This window comes from Nematolebias whitei, chromosome 8 (genome assembly GCF_014905685.2).
Source record: "Nematolebias whitei isolate Nwh7 chromosome 8, NemWhi1, whole genome shotgun sequence".
Classification (NCBI taxonomy): domain Eukaryota; kingdom Metazoa; phylum Chordata; class Actinopteri; order Cyprinodontiformes; family Rivulidae; genus Nematolebias; species Nematolebias whitei.
The window spans coordinates 12,414,294-12,430,416 of NC_056505.1; the positions used below are offsets into that span (position 1 = coordinate 12,414,294).

Sequence of the window (16,123 nt, forward strand, 5' to 3'; positions counted from 1 at the left end):
GAACAGGGAGATGGAATAGGGGCTTGCTCCGTCCACTCCACGCATCGACCTGGTATTGCAGTATCTCCAGGACCGGTGCACCCCCTCTTACTGTTGAATATCAATAACCGAGTGTAGTTCTCATCCTGAATGTTTTAACGGTCTTCTACAGAGTATGTGAACATAATGTTAGAACTCACACAAGAAAATCATAAACCTCTTAGAACACATTATTTAATATCTTTTTAACACTGATAATGTTTTTTAAGATATTGTTATTTTACACTATCTTTTCCTGTAAATATTTTACAGAGTTCACTGTTGTTATTTTATTACCAATGCTCTGTGTAATCTGTAACAACTAGTCTATGTAATCCACTTTAAACGAACAATTCTTTAGGAAACCTTACTTGAAAAAAGTTTTTTTTTTTTTGCCCATGTGAGATTATTATAGTGATACATTTACTCCAAACTGAACTCGTGCAACCCTGTGTTGAAGCATGCATTTGTTTTGTTACTTATTTCATAACCATATGTATTAATTTCAACAGTTAACTGCAACAGTTATAACGCCACTTGAAGCTCCACATTTCCTCCCTCTGTACCTGGATAGTCCTGCAGCACTGAAGGACTCCTCCAGAGCAGACTGACTGACAGCGTTGCCAGATAAACTCGAGGTTTTCCCGCTCAAAAATCTGTCTTCCAGGGTGGAGTTTGCATGTTCTGTCCGTGCATGCGTGGGTTTTCTCAGGGTACTCCAGTTTCCTCCCACAGACCAAAAACATGCATGTTAGGCTGATTGGTAACTCTAAATTGTCTCTAGGTGTGAGTGAGAGAGTGAATGGTGGTTTGTCTCTATGTGGCCTTGTGATGGACTTGCGACCCGTCCAGGGTGTACCCCGCCCCTCGTGGGAACCGGCGACCCCCGTGACCCAAAATGGAATAAGCGGGTAAAGATAATGGATGGATGGATGTCTGCAGTGATTTTTGCATTGAACTTAACAATTGTTTAAAATCCCTTAGAGAGGTCAAAGTTCACATTAAAGTGTGTGTACTTGTTGAGGGGACAGCACAGAGTAAACACGTTTGTTCAGTGCTGAGAAACTGAAGGTTTTGCAGCATGTTGGTGATTTCATCTCGTGTTGTGGAGATAACTCTTCCAACAACATTAACATTTCATTTCAAGGCAAGATGTGGATAAGTGTGTTTCCAAAATGTTGTCAGAAAGATACATCTGGACTTCAACAACATCTGTAGTTAGTCTGACCTTCTGTTAGTTTTTGGTCCATCTGAAGTCTCCTCTGCTGAGTTCACTTTGGATGTGGAGTAGCAGTCGTGTTTAACTTCAGATGTTGTGTTTACTTCTTTCAGGAGGATTAACCTCCCAAAGCAACCGACCCAGACGACATCCACGGGAAGGTGCTGAAAGAATGTGCCGATCAGCTCTGCAACGTGCTGGCCGACATCTTTAACTCCTCACTCACACTGGTAACAGTTCCCACCTGTCTGAAGACCTCCACCATCATCCCAGTCCCAAAGAGCTCTACAGTGGCTGGTCTGAATGACTACCAGCCAGTGGCCCTCACCCCAACAGTTGCTAAATGCTTTGAAAAACTGGTCATGACCCACATCAAATCAAACATCAACGAGGACCCTCACCAGTATGCATACTGCAAGAATTGATCAACAGAGGACACCATCTCCTCTGTGGTCCACACTGCTCTCACCCACCTGGAGCAGAAGGACTCCTACATCCGTATACTCTTTGTGGACTTCACGTCTGCCTTCAATACCATGATCCCCCAAACCCTGATGGACAAACTGCTCACACCAGGACTAAGCCCCTCCATTTGCAACTGGGTAATAGACTTCTTAACAAACATACCACAGTCTGTGAGGATCTACAACTTCCCCTCCTTCACCATAACCCCCAGTACTGACTCCCCTCAGGGATGTGTGCTGAGCCCTCTCCTGTTCACTCTGTCCATGTATGACTGTGCAGCTACCCATCCAGGCTGTCACATTGTAAAGTTTGCAGATGATACAGCGGTGGTTGGATGCATCACAAACAACGATGAGTCCAGCTACAGGCAGGAGGTGGAACACCTGGAGAGCTGGTGCAAGGAGAATAACCTTCATATCAATGTGAAGAAGAGGAAGGAGATGGCCGTGGACTTCAGAAGGAACAAACCCACCTACACCCCCCTGAATATCAGAGTCAGAGTCAGAGTTTCTTTATTGTCATTCGCACCTCATGTGGTACATGTGGTGGAGCGAAATTATGTACACAGGGTCCCAGTTACATCCAACAATAAAATGTATAAGAAAAACAGTAATAAGATCTAAGATATGAACTAAGAAAAACATCAACTAAATATACACTAAGCACTCATAACATAAAAACATTGAACATCAGCACAAACATGAACATGAGTCTGTGAGCAGATGTGCACGCATGAACACATCAACATTGAAACAGATCAGCAGCAACATGAAACAGATCAGCAGCAACATGATATGGTTTTTCACAGTGATTATTCTAGTTAGAGATTCATGAGTCTAACAGCCTCAGGGTAGAAGCTGTTCCTCAGTCTAGTGGTTCTACACTTAATGCTCCTTAACCTCCTTCCTGAGGGGAGTGGGACAAAAAGTGTGTGTGCTGGGTGGGTGGGGTCCTTCATGATGCAGGTGGCCCTCTTCCTGCATCTGGAGGTGTAGATGTCTGTGATGGTGGGGAGACTGATTCCAACAGATTTCTGTGCAGCCTTCACCACTCTCTGCAAAGCTTTTCTTTCTGCAGCTGTGCAGCCTCCATGCCACACATTGATGCTCGAGCACAGGATGCTCTCCACTGCACACCTGTAGAAGGAGGTGAGGACTGAGCTTCCCAGACCAGCTCGCCTCAGCCGTCTGAGGAAGTAGAGTCTCTGATGAGCTTTCTTGATCAGGCTGGTGGTGTTGTTGCTCCAGCTGAGGTTGTCATTCATGTGTACACCCAAGTACTTGTAGCTGGAGACCACTTCCACCGCAGATCCTCTTATGTTCAGGGGGGTGTAGATGTTTTTGTTCCTTCTGAAGTCCACAATCATCTCCTTTGTCTTCTTCACATTGATGTGAAGGTTATTCTTTCTGCACCAGCTCTCCAGGTGTTCCACCTCTTGCCTGTAGCTGGACTCATCATTGTTTGTGATGCATCCCACCACCGCTGTATCATCTGCAAACTTTACAATGTGACAGCCTGGATGGGTAGCTGCACAATCATATGTGAGCAGAGTAAACAGAAGGGGGCTCAACACACATCCCTGAGGAGAGCCAGTGCTGAGGGTTATGGTGGAGGAGGAGAGGTTGTGGATCCTCACTAACTGTGGTCTGTTTGTTAAAAAGTCTAGTACCCAGTTGCAGATGGAGGGGCTTAGTCCTAGTGTGGATAGTTTGTCCATCAGGGTTTGGGGGATCATGGTGTTGAAGGCAGATGTGAAGTCCACAAAGAGCATACGGACGTAAGAGTTTTTCTGCTCCAGGTGGTTGAGTGCAGTGTGGACCACAGAGGTATAATATAATATAAGAGGATATGCAGTGGAAGTGGTATCCAGCTACAAGTACTTGGGTGTGCACATGAATGACAACCTCAGCTGGAGCACTCCTGTTGGAGTCAGTCTCCCCATCATCACATTTACACCTCCAGATGCAGGAAGAGGGCCACCTGCATCACGAAAGACCCCCTCACCCAACACACACACACTTTTATCCCCGCTCCCCTCTGGAAGGAAGTTAAGGAGCATTAAGTGTAGAACCACTGAGGAACAGCTTCTACCCTGAAGCTGTTAGACTCATGAATGTCTAACCAGAATAATCACTGTGAAGAATCATATCATGCTGCTGATTTATTTCATGTTGCTGTGTTCATTCTTGTTCATCTGCTCACACAGACTCATGTTCATGCTGCTGCCCGATGTATTGTGTCCATTGTTTTATACTACTAGTGCTTAGTGTATATTTAGTTTATGTTTTTCTTAGTTCATGTCTTAGTTCTTATTACTGTTTTTCTTTTACATTTTATTGTTGTTGTTACTGGGACCCTGTGTACACAATTTCGTTCCACCACTCATGTGGTGAGAACAATAAAGAAACTGAATCTCTGAACAGCAGGTGGCAGCAGCAGCAGCACTACTGCAGTCTGAGAGAAGACAGGAAGTGACGTCACCGCTAGCAAAAAAAAAAAACCCACTTTTGAGTTGATTTTTTTATTAATTTCTCTAAATCTCGGATGTAAGTCTCATAGTTTTCTGATGCCGTTCAGTCTAAATTGATCTAATCTAAGTTCACTTGTGTTGCTGGTCCGCTTTAGGGGAATGAATTGGTGAAGTTTGTGAGTTATTTGGGTTAGCTTTTGTGCATCGATGCCGCATTGCATTGTGGTAAATTAGGATGTGTGAAGGAATTGAAGTTTAACAGTCTATCTAAGTGAACCTTTGTGTAAACTTTTATTTCGAGACAAAAACGTTAAGAGCTGAGCTCCGATGTTTTCTCGTCTATTTTATGTGCACCGTCAGTCAAAAGGGCAGGAGTGTAAAACACATGCCGTTTAGCGACAACTCCACGCTACAGGTCCGATAATTCCATTGTTGTCAATCAGTGATACCACTTTGCGACCGTGGTTCACCCGGGGATTAACTCATTCAGGTGGGTTGATCCCTGGTTCTTAAATTTTTGTAAGGGGTGACTGCTTCTGCATTCTCCCCTATTTACAGTAAAAATAATTTTAATATTTACATCTCTTTATGCATCAAGATATTTCTTGAATGACCTGTGTAAAATACCGTCTATGTAGTAATGTCTGTCATGGTGAGCTTATAAAAACTTTTACTTTTGTCAATCAAGCATGTGGTAAGAGCCATTCTCCAGCAGAGGTCTCCACTGCGTTCAGTCCTGTGGAGTCGTGGTGTGGATCCTGAACATTTGTTTAAAATAAAATATTTTAAAATATTATGTATCAATATTAGTGTGATATTTTTTAAATTTGATCAGTATGCTGACAATATTTCTCAATAGAAATTATTGAGTTATGTTCAACTTGTGACACCTTCATAAATGTCAGCTAAAATGTGAGGCAGATGTAGACGCCCTGTTTTGATCCTAGTTCTTTTGGTTCTGCTGTGATTGGATTTAGAAAAAAGTGCCCCCATAAGTACTGAAAAGTCCTGGTCCTTCTCAAATAGTGGTACGCGCCCCCCCCTGGGCGTAGAGTTGCACTTGGGTCCAAATAATCCAAACCGATCTGGCCGCAGATATGATCTCTCCTACTAACTCCAGTTGAGACTCTGGCATCAGCATTTTGGATTAACTGACAGTGTTTTAAAGAAGTATTTGGATAAACCATTACAATAGTCCAAACGTGACAAATGCACAAACCAGTTTTTCTGCATCATTTTTTAAATAAGATGTTTCTAATTTTAGCGATATTACGCAGGTGGAAGGTGGTGGTTCTAGTAACATTTTTATTGTGAGGGCTAAAAGACATGTCCTGATCAAAAATAACACCAAGATTTTTTACATTAGAGCTGGAGGCCAGATTTATGCCATCCAAGGAGGATGAAAGGCTGAAAAAATGATTCCCAAGATGATCAGGTCCAAAAACAAAAACCTCAGTCTCGTCTGTGTTCAAAAGCAGAACATTAACGGTCATCCAGGTATTTATGTCTTTAAGACATGCTTGAAGTTTAAGTAGCTGAATATATTAATTGGGTTTCATGGACAAATATAACTGTATCATCAGCATAACAATGAAAAATTATCCCATGCTTTTTAATAACTTTATTTAATGTAAGCATACAGAAGGTAAAGCGTATTGGTCCAAGCACTGAACCCTGAGGAACACCATGATTAACTTTGGTGTATGATGAAGCTTCCTTATTTACATTTACAAATTGGAATCTATCAGATAGATATGACTGAAACCAATTTAGAGCCGTTCCTGTAATTCCAATATCAAACTCAGGTCTCTGTAGTAGAATATTGTGATCAACTGCAGCACTGAGGTCTAACAGGACCAGTGTAGACACAAATCCATTGTCAGAGGCCGTGAGAATATTATTAGTAACTTTCACCAGTGCAGATTCAGTGCTGTGGTGAGCTCTAAACCTTGATAGAAACTCCTGAAACAGATTATTTCTTTGCAGATGATCATGTAACTGACCAGCAACTATGTTCTCTAGAATTTTTGAGATGAAAGTTAAATTAGATATAGGTCTATAGTTGGTTATGATTCCTGAGTCAAGTTTATGTTTCTTAAGTAAAGGTTTAATTACAGCAATCTTAAACCATTTATTAGAGACAAATTAAGCAGATCCAAGACGTGGTTATTAATCAAGGGAAATACGTCTTTAAATAGCCTGGATGGGATCTAGCAGGCATGTGGATGGTTTGGATGAAGCTATTATTTTTGACATTTCAGAGCTCAACAGGATAAAAACAATCCAAACATAAATCAGGTTCTACTGACATTTTTAAAGTTGTCTCATTTGACACAGAACCACTGGCGAATGTAGGTTTGAAAGTTTTCCCTAATTGAAACAATTTTATTTATAAAGAATCTCATAAAGTCATCACTGCTTATAGTTGTAAGTACACAAGAATCAACATAGACAGGATTTTTCATCACTGAAAAGGAACCTGGGGTTATGTTTATTCTCACCAGATAAAGATGAATAATATAATGTTCTGTCAACATTACTGTATACGCGTGTTTTAATATTCAACTAAAGAAATTGCATTTCCTGCAAAATTCAGTGTGAATGCTTATTGCTGAAAACTTGCTGAAAAACACCTGAAATATAACTGAAATGGAAGAACAAGCCTAAATTAACAGAACAAAACTGAAAGAACACATAATTGCTGAATTATGTTTAAATAAGCAGAGGAAATGAGGAAATTAGCTAAAAAAAAAAAAAGCTGAAAAGTAGCTGAAAAGGCAGAAAGAAGCTTAAACTACCAGAGAAAAGTGGAGAACACATTTTTGCTGAATTAGGCAGAAAAAAGTTGAAATGAGTGCAAAAAATCTGGAATTAGCTGAAAAAGCTAATATCATAAAACAGCTTGCTGAAATGACTAACACGACTGAGGAACAGCTTCTACCCTGACGCAGTTAGACTCATGAATCTCTAACCAGAATAATCACTGTGAAACAATCACATCATGTTGCTGCTGATCTGTTTCATGTTGCTGCTGATCTGTTTCAATGTTGCTGCTGATCTGTTTCAATGTTGATGCGTTCATGCGTGCTCATCTGCTCACACAGACTCATGTTCATGTTTGTGCTGATGTTCGACGTAGTGTTTTTATGCTATTACTGCTTAGTGTATATTTAGTTGATGTTTTTCTTAGTTTATATCTTAGATGTTATCATTGTTTTTCTTTTACATTTTATTGTTGGACGTAACTGGGACCCTGTGTACATAATTTCGTTCCACCACATGTACCACGTCAGGTGCGAGCGACAATAAAGAATCTCTGACTCTGATAAGTTAGACTAGCAGAAATAGGCTGAAAAGAGCACAACAAGCTGAAATTAGTAGAAAGAAGTTAATTAGGCTGAAATTAGCAGAGTTTACACATTTGCACAGTGCTGAGAAACTGAAGTGTTTGAAGCATGATGGTGATTTCACCACTCCAGCTCTTCCACACGGTACAGAAAAGGAGGGACAACATTAACATTCCATTCCCAGGCTGTACAGGTGTGGATAAGTGTGTTTCTGGATCCTCTGAATTTTCAAATGTTGTCATCAGGATACATCTGGACTTCAACAACATCTGAACTAGTTAGTCTGACCTTCTGCTAGTTTTTGGTTCATTTTGTTGTGGAGTAACTTCTGATACATGTTGTATTTACTTCTGAACAGCAGGTGGCAGCAGCAGCATTACTGCAGTTTGAGAGAAGACAGGAAGTGACGTCAAGCTAGTTTAAAAAACATTCAGAGTTGAGATTTTATTAATTTCTCTAAATCTCGTATGTAAATCTCACAGTTTTCTGGTGCTGTTCAGGCTGGATTGATGTAATCTGAGCTCTGTTGTGCTGCTGGTCTGCTTTAAGAGAATGAATTGATAAAGTTTGTGAGATATTTGGGTTAGCTTTTTTGCGCATCCATGCCGCAGTGCATTGTGGTAAATTATATATGCATTTTATACTAAAGGTAAAATTTGACAGTCTGTATGAACATTTGTGTAAATTGCTTTTTTTTTTTGTTTGTTTTATATCCGTGAGGAGTTTGAGCTCCCGTGTTTTCTTTTCCTTTAAAATAAAAAAATAAAAAATGTGTACCTTCAGTCAAAATAGCAGGAAGGTAAAACACACCCATTTGAGTGACTCAAATTTATTCAGCGAAATTATGTACGGTGAATCCACGTTGCGTAGTGGATCACCCAGAGATCTGCTCATCCAGGTGAGCTTTTCTCTGACAGATAATTTTTGGAAGGGGTGAATGTTCTCTCCCCTGATTGGTGAAGAAGATAACAGCTTTGTTTAGGTGTGGTCCCATATTAGTGCCAATAATCTAGTTGTGTGGAAGTGGTGTGCTGATAATTTAAGAGGTATTTATCATTAATATCATAATAATATCGTTTAACACATGCACCTGTAAATAGTATCATTTGTGATTAAAATTGTTAAAGTGCACCGCTGCATAACATTGTGTCCTTATTAACATTAAACAAGAAATGTAGCTCAACTTACAACAAAGATTATTAACAGTGTTTATAGTCTGTAACCGAAAAGGCTTAAAGTTCATCAGTTTGCCTGAATTTTTTTTTATCCTTATTTAAACGGTAAACATTTTTGACCATTTGATGCTGAAAGACACAATCAATAAATAATAATAAATTCAAATCGATCAGGAACATTTTAACTCAGGAGTGTTATATACCACAATTTGACCTAACAAAAATGAATAAAATAATTTGTGCTTTGTTTTTTTTTTTTAACAAAATGAAGAAGTCAGGATTAATGACTACAACAAGCACGTTTTGCAGTGCACCGCTTTTTAAATTAGTCTAATTAATTCAATTTAAAAGTCTTCATTTTTTAATAAGGAGTCATTTAATTCCCAGTAATCTTTATTCTGACCCAGTCTGTCAGTATTTAAATCTATTTTAATTGTGATATCTTTGTGATCCGTCAGTATTGTTGGTTCTATCTGTCACTTTGTCTTCAGAGTCAGAGAAAATCCGCCAGAATCTATGCAGGAAACTGAACAGGCAGCCTGGGGGGCCTACGCACAGTTTCTTAATTCAAGATATCTAAAAATGCCACTCTGACTAGTCAGAATGTAAATACAGATATCAAAATATAAAAAATATAAACTCATTTTTAGATATCTAGAATGTAACTACAGATTGTCAGACTAATCGATTGTATGTTAAAATGGCTTGCCATAAACAGGGAAATCAAGACATTCTGTGCTCATCTAGATATATATATATATATATACACACAAACATGCATACAGTATATACTAAAACTAGTATACTATAGTATATACTATATATACACACTAAACTACTTACTACTTGTACTACTATTCCTTCTTTGTGTTTTTTCCACTTATCGTGGGGCTTCAGGGTACAGATCCACCGCGATAAACGAGGGACTACAGCACACACACACATATTTTGTTGATATGGCATAAAATTTTCAAATCAAGGCAGTTTCAAAACATAATCCTTTATTTGTAAATTAACAAAGAAAAAATTGTTGCAAAGTATTCATGTCAACCTATAAAAACATCCAAACTTAAAGAGTTTTTCTAACATTAATGAAACAAAAGTACTTTTGCTCTGATATATGGTAATAAGATTTTGGAAAAGGTTTATTTTGGCTAAATTCAACCATTTTGAAAAAAAAAAAAAGATGATCAAATAATTCAAATTTAACAACAATAATCTTCACACTAACGTATGTGTTGGTGAAACAGCCTGTTTGTTTTGGCTCCGATCAGGCAGCCTGGACCTCTGAATACAAATGATACCCGACAGTACTCAAGCAGTGTAGCTTCATCAGAGTAAATATTACTGTCAAAGATCATTTTTAAAACAAACGTTATCAGCAAAGTACCCACTTCAAACAGATACAAAGGCAATTCCAAGTGCCTTTGAAGGCAATTTTTACTTTGCTGTTAAATATGTCCCAAAAGCCAAACCCTGTTTATAACTCTTCAAGGCTTTCTGCCCTTCTTGCGTAGCGACTGTCCTTGTCCAGAAAAGGCAATAAATCGGTTCACGGTGTCATCCTGAGAGAAAAGAAAAACATTTAGAAGTGAATCTAGAATAATCTAGGTGGAATATTTACTAATTAAACATCACAAACAACCTAAGTGCTGATTTACAGAATGGAGTTGAAGTAAACAATTATCTGCAGGGATTTAATGATGTACAAGTAAAACAAACAACATAGATAAAAATGATTTACACAACTTACTTCTTCTATGTTCTTTCTGGGCTGAGGCCTGGAGTTTCTGATGAAGGTGATCCGGCCAACTTTGAATTCGTAGTTTGGAATGCCTCTGAGGGGAAAGTACATTAGACAAACCACTGAAAACGTATTTAAACAAGAAATAATAGAAAATTCAGCTGAGTCAGGTCAAAGTTTGGAGTTAAAGAATGACTTAAGAAGAATGTCCACGAACTGCTTGCTGCTCCAGTTGTACTCCGAGATGCTACAACTAAATGACATTAATTATTGTAAAAATGCAGTGTGATGGCATAAGCACATTTAAATAATTAACACCATTAAAACATGTTTGCTTCCATTTTTATGCAAATGCAGCGTTTTGACTCAAGTGATACGGAGTTATTTTGTGCAAAATTATTGCATTGATTTGAGACGAGTACAATCCAGTCCTCCATGAGAAGTTTTACCTAAAGTAGATATAAATGGGGCTGAGATGGTGTAGAGGTAGGGCAGGGGACTTTGGACTTGGCCTGTCATAACAAATTTTGCTGAGCGACTGTCTCAAATTATTGCGAAAAACGATAACGTTGTTTGAAATTTGACAATAATTGTAATCACTGTCAAATTTAAGAAGATGTGTTGGTTAATTTGTTTTGAGTGTAGTACCTTTGTTTGACCACTGGATAAAGGATGGATAGTGAGGGAGCGAGCAGCGTGTCTCTAAGAAAAATGGGAAGGAGGTCCCTTGACGTGACATGGGAAGTCTCTCCTTCCTTCTTTTTAGTCCTAAAAATGGCGGACGCGCTGTGTGGTTTTAACTTTTTAACATAACATTTGTCGCTCAAAGTTTTTAATAAAAAAAAAAAAACATTAAACAAGTTCTCAGCTTCCTTTCGCAGAGAAAAACAACTTTTTACATGAAGGCACGGGTTTCAACTGTGAATTTTGGAGCTTCGACAAGACGGAGGTCCCCCCCCCCCCCCCCTTGAGGTCAGCTTGTTAGCTTAGCTTGTAGCTTAGCTTCTCAGCTTAGCTGCTTTTAACGATCCAAAAACGCGATTTTGTGAAGAGCACCGGAGTTGAGCCTTTTGTCATCCAGTGTCTTCAGTAGAAAGAGAGACATGAAGAAACTATAAAGCCAAAAAATGAAAATGAGGTTGATAATTTTCATTTATCATGCGTTTAATTGATTTCTTGTTTATCGCGACAGGCCTACTTGGGACCAGAAAGTCGCAAGTTCAACTCCCTGCCATGCCCACATGCCGTGGTGTCCTTGAGCAAGACACCTAATCCCTAATTGCTCCCTGGGCGCTCACACAGCCGCCCACTGACCCACCTGGGTGTATCTCACGTGTGAAGGGTTAAATGCAGAGAACTAATCATAGAACTTTATTCTTTAAAAATATAGTAACTAATATTTGTATCTTGGCTTGAGGTAAACTTTTCATCATAAACAATAATGTTCACAGTGGTTGCAAGGTCAGAAAGCAAGTTATTCCTAATCTCTGTCCTAGTCTGTCCTTTTCCCCCCCTCCTCATCTTCCTTTACAATTTTTCTCAACTAAGTTTTAAATGTTCTAAAATAACAAATATATCCTAAGCACAGACTCTATATGATTGCAGAGCTTTCAAAACTCTGAATGTTAACATCTGCACAACTAAATGCTAAACATCTGCTCACCTTTTGATGTCACTTGGAGCAAGAGGAGTAGGGCTGGGCTCAATACCTTTTGTTTTACCATCCAAGCGATTTCCAGAGCCGGTAAAAGCCTGAGTATTAGAGAAAAATATATATATATTTCAGAAGTTGTATTGACACCTGCTGGTTTGAGTCCAGGTTGTGCCAGGAAGGACATTTGCTGTAAAGCAATTGCCAAACATTTTATGTGAGATCGCTTGCAGGGGCAACTCCTGAAGAAGAGCTCAGCTGAAAGAAAAACAGCAAACACATTCATTCCAGTACCAACAGTAATCACTGGTGTGGGGAACGTTTTGGGTCTCAAAGTTGTAGCAATAAGCACTTACTCTGAATCCTGTGTCCATGTCAGCATAACTGCTGGTGTCTCCATCATCCTCCTGCCAAGCAATGAGTTTAATCACTTTATACTTTGCAGCATAACATGTGTCTGTACTGTCATAGATGGGATATTACTGTTGGTTCTTCTTGGTTCTGAGATCGTCGCTCAGGCTCCTTGTAACCCAAAGGCGCATCAAAATCCACCTAAGGAACACATACATTCACAACCTTTACCCGGAATAGTGATGGCAAAGAACGGTTTACTTTTGTCTGTGAGATTAAAAGTGTCTTACATTCATATCACACTCGATGATGGATACGGCTTTGTCTGGTTTGGTTTCCATAACTCGCAGCTCATAGATCTTTTACAAAAACACAGATCCCATTAACTAAATTACACAATAAAAACTATTTTAAAAAGACTGCATGAATAAACTCTTACCTTCTCATTGTAGTTTATAGCTATGACATCTCCAGTTGTCAAGCATGCAAAGTTTCTCAGTGCATTCTCCAGTCTAAAAAAAAAAAAAGTTACTTCTGTGAGCGCATCAATTAAATGTAATGTTAAAATTAGGTTTAACAAACTTATCAAGATGATTTTTCTTACACTGCTTTGGGATTTGTAATGTCTAGGAAATCAGGACTTTGGGGCTGGAACTTGGAATAGGTTGCCACCATGAGGTTTACACTTTCCACTTGAACCAGACCCCCCTCTTCAAGGAGGAGGTTCTGCATCATCTGCAACAAAACAGGAAAAAAATAATCATAAGTATTTACTCTACAATATAAAGTTAAATATCATGTACATTCAGAAGTTACATATTTTTATGAAGTATTCAATCCAACATTTCTATTAAATCCTTTTCTGACCATTAGATAAAACAAATACTACTACTGTTTGCATAAATCATTTATTATTTGACACATGTGAAAAATTTGTCAGTTCTCCACCACTAATGAAAGTAGATAATTCACAATCTTATTTAAAATCAATATGTATTGTTTCTGACCCAGTGTGGAAGGTAACAGATTCCCTCATCTGCTACAAACTCCAGGACGCCACAGTGTGTCATTCTGTCTGAGTTCTTGTTGGTCAGCTTGAAAAGCATAGGATAGGTGATGTTAAGCCTGCCTGTTCAGAAAAAAACAAAAGAAAATTAATGAGAATCACAGAGATTGTGTGTGCAAAACATAAAAAAAAATAAAATAAAAATAATTTTTAATTGCACTTACTGAGCTGATCAAGAGCAGAAGGGGGCATTATTACTGAGAGAAAAAAAAAGACATTAATATCTTGGGCATTAAATTTTATCCTTTGTGTTCTGTTAGAATTAATAATGACAAATGTCCAAGAAACACGGGAGAACTAGATCATATTTGATGTGTAATTTTTCAGAAATACAAACTATTTTTTGTTATCTTTACAAGTGGTTTTACCTACAAACAAAACGGAACACTGAAGCGATTTACATTGTTTATTTTTTTACAGGACTCACTTTTGCCTCCTTTCTCTACATCGGAGCGGTCGTTGGGTCCAGCGAGCATAGACACCGAATAACAGCGGTACTGAGTGGAAAATCGGCTCTGAAAACCTCGGGCCATAGGGTGGTCGAAAACATGGTGGAAGGAAAACTGCGGGGGTGGAGAAAGCACAATATATTCATGACATTCGACGAAATCATTTTTAAATAGTTTTGTGAAGACTGGAATCAACAAGATAAACTTTCACGACCATGACAGCGCAGTATGCTCTGTTGTTGTTAGCCGTTAGCTTAGCTACTTTAACTACCGCGACGATTTATTCCAAAACAAAATGTTGTCCAGAGTCAACAGTGGTTTAACAGTTCTTACCATATTGACAGTTTAGGTCTTTGTTTGTGAAAACACCGGATTAAAAATGCCTGTAAGGATACGCTTTGGCGTCTTCTGTGGTCCTCTTATCACGGAAGTGTAAACATGAAGAAGTGACGTCGCGGCTGCCGCTAGCCAATCAGGCGGTAACGGATTGACGTCATGCGTAAACAAGAGGAAGTGACGTTGCAGCAGACGCTAAACAATCACTGCAGCGGATTGACGTAAAATTTAAATCCAGGTCCTCAGTACGGTTTATTTTTGTTGTTGGAATGTTTCGTCCTTCATCCAAAGGACTTCATCAGTCAGAGGAGCCACAACAAATTCAGTCCCCAAGCAGCACACTCCCATAGTGGGCCAACCAGTTTGATGGTGAGAAGATGGTTTCTGGAGTCCACCTTCGCCTACTCCTCTCCTCATGGCCAAAATGGTTCAAAACATCAAAGTTCATGCTCTATAATCCAGGTAAAAATCCAACAAATTATAAAGCAGGTCCTCTGGATGTCTTTTTTTTTTTTAACACTTAGCCACTTTGGCCATGGCTGCCTCAGAGAAGTTGACAGGAGAGGGCAGACTCCAGAAACCATCTTATTACCATCAAACTGGGTGGCCCACTATGCGAGTTTGCTGCTTTTGGTACTGAGTTTGTTGTGGCTCCTTGGACTGATGAAGTCCTTTGGATGAAGGACAAAATCATTTCAACAAAAAAAAGAAACCATCCTGAGGATTTGACGCAACTTTCTTGGATTTTTTTTTTTTACCTGGATTATTGAGCATGAACTTTGATCACTTTTATGTTCAAGTGTTTACTAAGGATAATAATGATAATAATAATACTTTATTTATAAAGCCCTTTAAAACAACCACAGCTGCAACAATGTGCTGTACACATAAAATCAAGAAAGTTTAAACACATAAAAAAAAAAAACATTGTTAAAACATTAAGATCAATAAAAACAGTGCAGAACAAATTCAGTCTGTGCTAAAAGCCAGGGAGTACAAATGCATTTTTAAGAGTTTTGAAAATGGACAGTGAAGGGGCTTGTCTGATGAGAAGATGGAGGATGAAGCAATTTATATAAGAGTTCCATCCTGATGATCAACCATTTTCTTAAAAAAAAAAAAAAAAAGCAAAAAACAACACACACACACACACACACATATATATATATATATATATAGTAAATAAGTGGTTGCTCAGTTTAAATAATTTAAAAATTGGGAACTATAGCTTTATTTCTTATTATGTGGAGAATTTAGTTTGTGTTTAGGATTTAACTGGTTTTTGGGGAAAAAATTAAACAGATGTACATCATGTCAAATAAAGTAAAACAATTTTATAAAGACTTTAATAAATTTATTCATTTAAAAATAACAAATAAGCAAAGCCCATTTTATTGACATATGGATCTCAAACCTTTTTTAACTCTCAATTATCTTTTCCTCAAACATTCCCAGCTTGGTAAATTAAGTCCACTTGGAATTTATTTATTCTTCATCTAAACCAACTCACAATTTAAAAAAAAATGTAATGTATATATTTAACGAGTATTAATTTCTAAATTAAGCCTAAGGAAAATATGGTATCACAACTTGTTGAATGTTAGGTTGCCATGTATCTCGAACTAAATAACCTTAAAATTGTTCAACGTATAAACATTGCAACTCCAATAAGTCTACACACAACCTTACTGACGCCAAACATCTTTTGAAACATACAAAGTTTAATGAAATGGTAAAGAAAGCAGAAATAAATTCTAAGCTACTCTCTGTCACATCAAGTTTTATGAAGTCTTGTAAAGACCAAAATTAGATCAAATTTACCAACAGCAACA

The 16,123-nt window shown here is 38.3% G+C and overlaps 1 protein-coding gene across 1 annotated transcript; it reads right to left on the reverse strand.

The window, feature by feature from the left end:
• Window positions 1-9,807: 9,807 nt before the first annotated feature.
• ufd1l (ubiquitin recognition factor in ER associated degradation 1) lies at window positions 9,808-14,393 on the reverse strand. The gene is made up of 12 exons (XM_037680274.1): window positions 14,289-14,393; window positions 13,934-14,069; window positions 13,671-13,703; window positions 13,448-13,569; window positions 13,045-13,175; window positions 12,880-12,952; window positions 12,731-12,799; window positions 12,573-12,641; window positions 12,446-12,496; window positions 12,102-12,190; window positions 10,448-10,532; window positions 9,808-10,259 (listed from the first exon to the last, which is right to left on the reverse strand). Exons 1-12 carry the CDS (start codon window positions 14,289-14,291, stop codon window positions 10,185-10,187), a joined length of 936 nt encoding a protein of 311 aa, XP_037536202.1. The 5' UTR covers window positions 14,292-14,393; the 3' UTR covers window positions 9,808-10,184.
• Between the last annotated feature and the right edge of the window lie 1,730 nt (window positions 14,394-16,123).

Coding starts and splice junctions, on each gene's coding strand:
- ufd1l (XM_037680274.1), bottom strand. Junction 12,800..12,879: donor CTATAAACTACAATGAGAAG/GTAAGAGTTTAT, acceptor TTTTTGTAAAAG/ATCTATGAGCTGCGAGTTAT. Junction 12,191..12,445: donor ACATGGACACAGGATTCAGA/GTAAGTGCTTAT, acceptor TCTAATACTCAG/GCTTTTACCGGCTCTGGAAA.